Source organism: Diorhabda carinulata, chromosome X, assembly GCF_026250575.1.
Source record: "Diorhabda carinulata isolate Delta chromosome X, icDioCari1.1, whole genome shotgun sequence".
NCBI lineage: Eukaryota > Metazoa > Arthropoda > Insecta > Coleoptera > Chrysomelidae > Diorhabda > Diorhabda carinulata.
The window spans coordinates 9,407,980-9,418,611 of record NC_079472.1 but is presented as its reverse complement, the minus strand read 5'-3'; the positions used below and the strand labels follow the sequence as shown (position 1 = coordinate 9,418,611).

Genomic DNA, 10,632 nt, shown 5'->3' with positions numbered 1-10,632 from the left:
ATCATCGAACAAAATAATAAAATTTTATAAAATTAAAAATAAGATGAGGATAGGATGGAATACAAAACTAACTTGGTCCTCAAGATCTTTAAACTTCTATTCATGACATTATATCACAAAAAAGATCAGTAATTATTAGTTTGGCTGTTAGCTAACTAACAAAAACTGCATTAAGAGAAAATAATTATCCTAACAAAATGATAATTAATATATTCAAAAAAAGGATAAAAAGATACTATAATTAAATAAGGAACAAAACAGAAACTAAATATCCACACATGAAACATTTTTTCTTGCCTATGTTCATGGATTTTCCCAACAACTATCGAATTATTTCCATAAATATGATATATAGAGGATTTAATACAGTATAGAAATATTTCACTAAACAAAACTACAAAACAACCAAAAACGAAGAAGTAAGTACCTTGTAATGAATGTTTACATAGAGCAGACATCTCACTATTTGAAAAATAGATTGAAAAGTCATGAATACTTAAAAATACTCAACTGCATTAACAAACCATAAAATATATTCAATTAGAAGCCCAAGGTTTCTTTCGTTTTGGTACATCTACAGTTATACAGGAATTAAATGCAGACAACTCGAGCTCCTTACATGATTCCTGTGGAGACATCGCTGCTACAAACAGACGGACAAAATGTCAGTAATCGCGCATTTCTTTTTATAAAAATGCTTTAAAAACAGATCTTCATTTTTTTCATTGCTAAGATTTTGTGTCTACCGTAAAATTTGATGTTACCAAGTTACGAGGTTCGCTACTCAAGCCGATGATATGTCCCAAATTGGCGCGTCGTTTTGGGAGCGAATTCTCATTGGCTGCTACTCAGCTGGTGCGCCATAGCACGCCTTGTAGTCTTTACATCATGTGTAGAGATCAAGAATCATATAAGGATTTATTTTTAATGCAATTCGCAGCACACATGCTGTTTGACATACGAAAAACAATGTAGGCACATTAGGCAGATAGACAAAATATATTCTTAAAATTTTATGTTCTATGCTATGGTTACACAGTTGACATGTGACATTTTAAGTATAAAATTGTCAACCAAATTTGTTATGATTTGAATTTTACTCCGTGTAATAATTAATTCATATAAAATGTTCATAAATTACTTAGATTAAATGTTACATCTCATTTTAATAAATATGTAAGCTTATTGTTCAGTTATGGAGTCTGATAGAATTTTAGTAGCTGCTGGTTTAACAGCAGCTGCAGTCGTTGGAGCATTCATATTTTGGGGGCCTTCCCCGAGTTCTGGAAGTGGTAGAGGTAGATTAGCGGGCTTAGTGAACCTCGGTAAAACTTGTTTTTTGAATGCTGTACTTCACGCTTTAGCAGCTTGTCCAAGTTTCATTACTTGGCTAGAAAAAGACAAATTTGTGAAAGAAACAAGCCTTCGTAGTACTTTGGCCACCGTGTTATCAGGTAAATAAAATATATAAATATAATGAATAAAATATAGTACAGTGGTGTGAAATTATATTGATTCTTTAGTTGTTAATGGTACCAATAAATCTGTCCAGGAAACTTATGCTCCTGCTGCAGTTATAAATGCTTTAAAACGACTAGGTTGGGTGATACCTGCTGGTGAGCAAGATGCACACGAATTGTTGAATGTAATTTTGACTACTCTAGATGAAGAAACTCAGAAAATTGAAAGGAAGGTATGATTATTTTGATTATGTTATATTTCATTGCTACAAGGAATAATGGACAAATTTTAGGCTGGCTGTTTGTCTGATGCATTGGGCATGAATGAATTACAAAATGAAGATTGTCCTGCAGAGCTAGAAACTTTTGATTCTTTAGGTAGTGTTATGTCATTGAATGAATTATGTAGACCTATGAGTGCTGGTTGGCGCGGAGGAGCTATTCGAAGAAACAGGTGGATTTCCAGGTCTTGTAGAGCTCTTCAGATGACCGGACCTCCACAACAACCAGTTAGTCATCCATTCACTGGGACCCTGACAAGCCAGTTGAGATGCACTGACTGTGGTTATAAGGTAAAATATTTATTTTAATATGAGTTGGGTGCTTTTGTTAGAATATTGAATACAATATAAACGTTTGGTTATGTCAAGTTTATTTATGATGTCCCTACTTTTCCCAAACATTTCCACAGTTTCTTCCAATTATCAATTTGTATTTCTAGATTTTGAAAATAACAAAAATACCTGGCATTGAGATTAACAAACAAGCTCGTTCCAGAAATTGATTGGCAGTTAAAACATCAAATTACTTCTAAAGGATGACAGTGTATTGTGAGCATATTTAATACTCTAGGATGAACTTTTCTTGTAATTAGTGCCTCAAAAATACTGGGAATATGAATTCATATTGTTTTTCTTTTCCAAATTTTCTTTAACTATTTCAAAGGACACTACTTAAGGAACATATTTACAAAAAATTTTGATGATAATATTTTTTATAATGTGAAGAACATGTAGCTTACATTCCTGTGTTGATGCACATCATTCTTTTTGAGATTGAAGCCGAAATTCTTCCAAATTTTCTAACTATTGTAAAGGACACTAATATTGAATACAACTTTTTATCATATGGTATAAGTTATCTGCTACAAAAAGTTTCAGATATCTAGAGAAAAATAAATATTAGCTAATAAAATACACACAAAATAGTTCAAAACACTGAATTCATTTGATAAAATTCTATGCCGTCTAGTACAAGTGGTAAACAACTAAACAATTAATGGGTCTAAATCTTGATTGTTCAAATTTGAGTTAAAGGGTAGGGGTTGGAGGTGAATAAGGGTTACATAATCCTTAACGGATAAAAACCTTATTAGGGAAAGAGTAAGTAAGGCTGTACTTTACAGCAAATTATACCATTAAAGAGAGGGTAAAATCACATTTTTTGCTGAATATAAAAGTAAGTGAGCAGTGTTTGTATATGGCATCTAGATAGAATTTTTTTGCAATGATTAGGTTCGTTTTTGTTTAAATTTCAAAGAGGAATTAAAATATAATTATGAAAATGTAAGAAATAACTAGCAATGGTGAAGTAAGGGGAGAAACATTAAGAAAATTTACAATCCTTATGGATAATAACATCTTTAGAATATAACTTTGGGGAGAAAGTTTCACTAAAATGGCTTGGTTGTTAAAGTGTTAAAACTTGAAAAATTATCATATCTCTAGTTTTAAGGACACAAATCAATGTTCTTGAATTACTTTTGATTTTATGTCCCCATTTAACAAGGAAAAATGGTAACCTATCAATTATGAACACTTAAGAGAAAACAATTGGATGCTAGAATATTTTGAAACTCTTTAAACATATCTAAATTAAACAAAAGAATGAAAATAAATATTTTATATAAACTAATTATTGACACATTTTTTTTTTCAAAAACCATTTTTTGACACTCCATCACCACCTCAAATCTGCCTGCAAGTTTGAAAAAGGCCAATGAGATCAATAAGTACCTTCTGAGTGTACTCAATAATTCCCATGTATGTCAGGAGAAGATTGCTTCCTAGAATAGCCATAAAACGGATCCTTTTAAAAAGTTTCGCTATCACTGATGATATATTATATTCATTGGATAAAAGCAAAGTGAGTGTGCTTGTATCCATAGATTATTCCAGAGCATTTGATATTTTAGATCACAAAATATTAATAGCAATTCTTCATTTTATCGGATTTAGTGATTCAGCTGTTGCCCTTAAGTGTTACTTTTAAGGTAGATCTCAACAAGTTATGTTAAACCATTGGTTCCTAAACTTTTTTGTTTCATAGACCAGTTTCAAAATTTTGTTGTATTACTACCAGTTTCCAAACCTCCAAAAAAGTGAAGATTAGATCTATCTATGGAAACTTGCGTTGTAGCTGAGTTTCAACGACGAATTAACAGTTTTCGAAAAATAAAAAAGTGTCACATCCGTTCAATCCCAATTGTGATATCGGCGTCCACGGCCAGTTTCTCTAGGTGTTTGTTGAGAACTTTATAAATGTTTGGTATAGCTACATAGACGAGAAGGACAGAATTGACTATTCTACCAATCACCACGATGTCAGGTCTGTTAGTCGTCACCTGTCTATCGGTGATAATGGACCTATCGTAGTAGAGTCTAAAATTGTCATTTTCGAACACCTTCTGCGGATGTGACCATTGTTCCAGCTTTTCGTTTCATTACTTGTCGAGTGTGTATGTTAACAAGGTCGATCAAGCTTTTCCCAGCCTCTTTTCGAAGTAACGTTGTTCTCATAGTGGATGACTTCGGTTGGTGGTGTTGTTCTTCGTCATTATTGATCGTGTCAACCCCTGAATACCCTGTAGCTCTGTTTTCGTCCACTTCAGGACCAAAAGAGTACGTTAAAACAACTTTGCACTTAGACAGTCCAAACTCCATATGTATATAAGAGGAGAATCGATATGTTATATTGAGAAGGCGATTAATTTGGGTATTTTGTCAGGACTTGGTAGTTTGGATCTTTTTGCAGATATAGGTTTGTTCGCCATCCTTTCATCGTTGTTGAAAGGAAGTTTACAATGGTCGATTGTACTTTGTATATCTGCAAGACCTCCGCAAGCTAAGAATGTGATACAGTATCAAACGCTTTTTGTAATATATGAAAGCAGTGTGTATATTCCGGTGATGTCCACAAAAAGCTCTTCTTTGCACCCTTGGTGATCTATTCTACAACCTTTCTGTTCCCTCGATAAGATGTTATTTTCCTTGACGTGCCTATAAATTCTGTTAGTGATACAAACTCTAAGTATCTTATTTAGAGTGAGAAGGAACGTGATAGGTCTGTACTGAATGGGGTCATCCGTCTGGAAGCTCTTTGGGAGCAAATGAGTGGAACCCAGTGCTAGAAACGTTAGGGTATCTTCTGGGTTCTGTGGGAGGTAAGAAAATTTCGTCGCTAATCCCCTGTCTACACTCAGGAATTTTTTATATCAGAAGTTTTGGATGCTATCAACTCCCGGTGCTTTCCAGTTGTTGGTATTTTGGATTACGTCAGTCATTTACTTTAGTGTGAAGTTATGAAAATGCATTAGGACAATATTTAATCGCATCTCTTCGGCTGCTATCCACTCGGCGTTTCCCTTGTGTCTTTTGGTAATAAGAAGTTATTCTTTTGAAATTTTCAGTTTATCAAAAACTATTTTCTATATGCAGAAAAATGTAAATTGTAATTGAAATTTCAACTTTAACCAACTTTTTCTAATTTTAGTCTGCAGTTCGTTACGATAAATTTGAAAGTTTATCTTTGGCTTTGCCATCATGTGCCGGGGATCTTGGATGGGGTAGGCACAAATTACATCAGCTGCTTACCAATTTTGTTACTCCCGAGGTTGTCAATGACGTACACTGTGAGGGTTGCAATCGTGATAGAGATCCAGCGCGTCCACCGATCCTATCGAAACAAGTAAAAATTCTCAATTTTGGAAAGGTAAATTTCATTCTATTTAAAATTCGTTTCAAGTATTAGTGTAAAACGATTAATTTCAGTTACCTGTTTGCCTTTGTATCCATATTTCAAGAAATACATGGCAGAGTAGTGGTGTATCGAAACGACAGGATTATGTACAGTTTCCTATGAGGCTGTCAATGTCTGCGTATACCTTCATTCAAGCCCATTATCAAAGGAAAGTAACAAATTCTGTAAGTATCTCTACTTAACTTAATTTTCTACTGTATATTTTGATTATCTTGTCAACATATTCAAATATTGTACAGTCCCTGCTTAACGCGTAGAATACGTTCCATCAGTGGAACGTAATGAAAAGCAGCGCTACGTTTGACTTTAAGGAAAATATCATGTACATACCTGTACCATACCCTAGAAAAATACTGAAACTCTTGACTGATTTGCTTTTCAAAATAACTCATGAATAATTCAGTCATAAAGGGTGATAGGCACGATTGAATGCAGAAAACCAGCGAAACACGGTGACTCGAGATGTTGCTTATCACCAAAAGTCGATGCGAGTTGATGTTGATTTATTCTCCACGAAAGTCATAGAAAATCATCGCACGAAATTGATCGCCATTTAATTCCATTTTTTTGACCAAGAGGAATGTTTTTAGTATCTGTAAACAACTCAAATAGCTCTCATATGGTATGGTGTGTATGATGGCAATAGCATATTCACATCAGTGTTGCCATATCTCAAAACAATTAGCTTATTACAAGGAAACATCAAGCGTGTCTTGGATAGATTTATTTTCTTTGTCAGTGACTTCTCTGGCATTTAGTATGAAAATGTAGCTGAAATGTGTTACAAATACTTCTTTTCTACACTTCTGGCTCATTTACTAATGATTATTCTTCTTCAGTTTTTTTAGTCATTTTCCATACACACAAATTTTTTCTCCTAAAAGAGAGATGTTTTCTAAAAAGTTGTTACTTTGTTATTTTTTGAGCTCTTTTAGTGCTTCTTTAAGCTGTAGGGTAGTTCTATTTAGGTTGTCTCGGGTGGCCCCAAAAATTTGAATTTGGTTTAATTTAGGTATAAAAATAATGGGTTATAAAGTATTCATATAACCGCTTATTGAAATTTTCTATTATTTACCGAGTTAATTTCCTTTATGACACTATCTGTTTTCCTTCAATTTAAGGGAGTGGAATGACAATTTGTCACTTCAGCTTCTTTACAAGCTAAAATTTTTAAAACACAGCTGTTAACCGAATGAAAGTAAGTGCTGACTAATTTTAATATTACCCTATAATCCTTTAATTTGACAATAAACCAATAGAAAATGTTCGGCGCCAACTATTCCATGTACTTTATGAATAGAATATAACTGTCTTCGAAATTTTAGAACTTTCCTATTTTTCTAGATTGAACATTGACGTTTTTTAGGCTTATACAAGTACTAGCGAAGGCGGAAGTCCCCTTTCAAGTAGTACGCCGTTGTGTTGGACGGGAAGTTCTCTAAGCGATATGGCAAACGAATTTAGAAACGTGTATCAATTAGCCGCCGTTGTTGTACATACAGGTAATGCTCATTCGGGACATTTTATAACATACAGAAGAGGATGTCAAAATAGCAGGTGAGAATATATACAATTTTTAAGTCAACAAAATCAGTTAAATAAATGGAACCGCAAATTTATTTCATCAAAAATAATTTGAAATTAAGATAAATTTATTTTTCCAATATCTCGTTTTGTGAAAACTGGTTTCATATGTAGAGAAAAGTTTCCCAACTAATTTATTATCATGAAAACCAACAAGCGATCAGAAATTTGGCTGGATATTCTTCTACATCCATGCGGTATACTCTATAGATTATTGAAAGGGTAAAGAATTGGGTGTCCGTTATTTCCCAAAACAAGCTTTGGTGTTCAAATGCCCCACAAAAAAGTATCAGACCCAAACTAGCCCTTAATATTCACATTAACCCGTGCCTAAATCATAATCCATTTCTCATTCAAATAACATGAGATTTTTTCACTTTTTGTAGTTAATTTTTTTCTATTGAAATAAATGTAGGTAAAAATACTTGAAAAGCTATTTCTTGTAGGAAATTTAATGCTCAAAAAAAGATCTGAACGCTATTTCGATAAAATTTACAGTTTAAACATTATTGAATAATAGAGTTGTATATATAGTTAAATCCATCTTTTTTTTTTTCTAATTTCCACCAAAATTTTCATTTTATAAACGCCTACAGATAGGTAATGAAATAAATTAATACAAAATTTGGATCCAAAAGTATATTTTTGCTTATAAATAATAATATCAAAATATTTATAGTATTGTTTCCATTTCTACAATTTTTTTGTCAAACTTTTTTCAGTTGCATTAGGATATTTGGCCTTGTATTACTCTTACAACTAATGATATAATCTTTTGTTAATTGAATAGTTATTTCGGCTACATCGTTTAAAACTTGCAAATTATTAACAATTTCCAGACCATTTAAAAAATCATCATTTCAACTACGTATCAGCATTAGTTTCTAAAAAATCTTTCCTCATATCAAATCTATCAAAAAGTTTTAACGAATCCAAATTAATAAAAAAATCAATACCGTTCTTTTCTTTCTTTTCTAAATTTTTTATATCAACAATAATATACCATTTGAACAAATCCTTACAATGCCAAAGAGCAGCTATTTCAGAATTTAAATACCATAATTAAGTGGTTTTTAAATTTGTGTAGAACAGCTTTCAAAATTTTTTTTATCAATCGTTCTGTATTGACAAACAACTTTTAAAAAACATTATAAATAAACAAATCTTTAGGTTCTTTTTCAGTTGTGTATCTAATTCATAAATATCCCGAAATATGTGAATTTTTAGAGTGTAATTCTCCTTAGGCATCCAGCGAGCATGTTGAAAGGCTCCTGCTTTGTAAAATTTGACTTTTTCAACATCCATTGTATATAGGAAAATCTGACATAATTCTAAGAACTCTTTGTAGTCATCAAGAAGTAAGAAAAAGCACAAAAACTCTTTAACTTTGGTATTTGTTTCTCCAACCTTCTTAAACAATGGAACGTTTGGACCGTCAGTACCTGGTATTTTCATAATAAAAACAAAAATAGTTCGTAAATGTGATGTCTGCAAGATAAGAAGAAAATTCAGTTTGAACTATTTGTTCCAAAATGATCGCCTTTCCACTTCGACAACTCAAAGTTGAGTTAGTTGTACCCTAACAAACCGTGTAAGATTGTAAGAAACACAGTTAAGAGGAAATAATCTATTTAAGCAAAAGTAATGTAAAAATAAACATTAACATGAAGGTTTTAAATAAAATAAACTTGTGTTGTACTCAGTACAACGCGCGCCTGTTGGTGTCATAAAAGTGGGACCGCCCGCCGGAAAATTAGGTTAGGTTAGAGTGTGAAATTTCAATAAATAACCTAAAATAATAAAAAAAATAATGGATACACTACTCCTAGCCGTGATTTATATTTGAAATACTATTCCATGATAGGTGAATGTCACAATTTCTAAGTTTAGCGCGTTTAAAGGGGTTTCAAAAATAGTTAGTTTTCTAAAATAGTTTTAATTTAACAACAGCTCGCTTCTTTTCTTGAAGGGCACCGATGGTTCTGTTCCGTCGACTTATGAATAGGCCTCTTGGACACTTAAATATTGATCTTTTTTTTCCTTGTACAGATAATAAAATATTATTTTCATGTATTTATGTCAGTGCTGTTGGAGTATTATAGATATAATATGTAAATTTTCAAAAATCAAGAAACCGTGAGAATAAGAACAAATATCATGAGATCATATGATTGAACATGAAATCGTGTGATCTCACGATACAAGATAAGTTGTAAAATGTATCCTCCGTTTACCGGACGCAGTAACTGTCGAAAACCATATAGCGATCGTCCTCCTCCCTATCTAGCCTCCGTGATTTTACGTTTACGCTGGCTTTAGACGATTCAACATTATGTGACATATTACAATATTGATTTTGTTATAGGTGGTATTATACTTCAGACGTTGAAATTAGAGAAGTATCAGTCGATGAGGTACTACAAAGTACAGCTTATATGCTTTTTTATGAAAAGAGCTCTACGATGGCTGGGATATTTTGAAACGAAACCAAAAAAAAATTCCTTGTGATGTGTTTATTTGGGATGTAACAAAATATTTTTTTATTTATAGTGCGTATCATTCCTTAAATAGAATATTATTTTTTTATCGAATTTCACCTTTTCAAAGACTATTAGCACACAATTTCATTGAACTGTTAAATAAGTTACAACTAAAATAAAATTCCAAAAAGGCTATAAACTTATATATTACTCAATGTGTTGATTATATCAAAAATTTAATACTCAATTATAAAATGTTACAGCAATAAAAGTTTTTTCTTTCTATTGGAATAACATTTGTTTTTAGATTAAGTAAAAATATGTATTGGAATAAACATGGAGCCTTACAAATTTTAATTTGAAATGTGTGATTGTGGAAGATGAAAAATTTCACTTTAGAAATGAAAAATTCATTTTAGAAGTGGAAATATTATTTGTAGAAGTAGGAGTTTGAGTTTAGAAGGAGGGTAAATGTGGAGAGGGGGGAAATGAGGACATCGAAAATAACCTCCATGTAGAAATTTCAATTATACACTTCTGTTCATTGAAATAGCATACAAGTCTTGGAACATATTTTTGGAATTTTTTAGCTGTGTGAATTTACTTATTAAGTTATCAGATAAGTATTTACAAAAAAAATTCATTTCACCATAATTATTAACCTTTTCCATCCAGCGGACTCTTGTAATTCCTTACATTCAAACTCATTTTTTCGTTACAAGGTATGTTTGAAAATTACAGCGGAGTAGAAGACTACTAAAGCACAATAAGTCCATCACTCACTAATACTAAAAAATATCTATTTGTTGTTGTATCTATAACAACAAATACATTTTTTATTCCATCCTTCTGAATCGATCTAGGAGAACTCTAGCTGATATGGACACCTGATCAAAAACTTGAACATTAGAAAAAATACTCATAGTGATCTGCAATGGAACAATGAAGATAAAACGATGAAGTCTTCTAATGTTATTACCAAACAGAGCTACAGAATGAAAACAAATCGTATTGGTTCGTACTAGAAAAACGAATTAGGTTACTATCCGGTCTGATTTCAGTAAATATCT

The 10,632-nt window shown here is 32.1% G+C and overlaps 1 protein-coding gene across 1 annotated transcript; it reads left to right on the top strand.

Annotated features, from left to right (window-relative positions):
- Positions 1 to 1,038: 1,038 nt before the first annotated feature.
- On the top strand, positions 1,039 to 9,833 carry LOC130900833 (ubiquitin carboxyl-terminal hydrolase 30 homolog). Its single transcript, XM_057811728.1, has 7 exons — positions 1,039 to 1,454; positions 1,524 to 1,693; positions 1,754 to 2,032; positions 5,232 to 5,450; positions 5,510 to 5,662; positions 6,865 to 7,055; positions 9,448 to 9,833. Exons 1-7 carry the CDS (start codon positions 1,196 to 1,198, stop codon positions 9,560 to 9,562), a joined length of 1,386 nt encoding a protein of 461 aa, XP_057667711.1. The 5' UTR covers positions 1,039 to 1,195; the 3' UTR covers positions 9,563 to 9,833.
- Positions 9,834 to 10,632: the final 799 nt, after the last annotated feature.

What these genes read in the sequence shown, in the direction of transcription:
- LOC130900833 (XM_057811728.1), top strand. Translation starts at nt 1,196, where the DNA reads ATGGAGTCTGATAGAATTTTAGTAGCTGCTGGTTTAACAGCAGCTGCA. An exon ending in GCACTGACTGTGGTTATAAG is followed by an intron (nt 2,033 to 5,231) that starts GTAAAATATTTA and finishes TTCTAATTTTAG; the next exon opens with TCTGCAGTTCGTTACGATAA. An exon ending in AAAGGAAAGTAACAAATTCT is followed by an intron (nt 5,663 to 6,864) that starts GTAAGTATCTCT and finishes GACGTTTTTTAG; the next exon opens with GCTTATACAAGTACTAGCGA.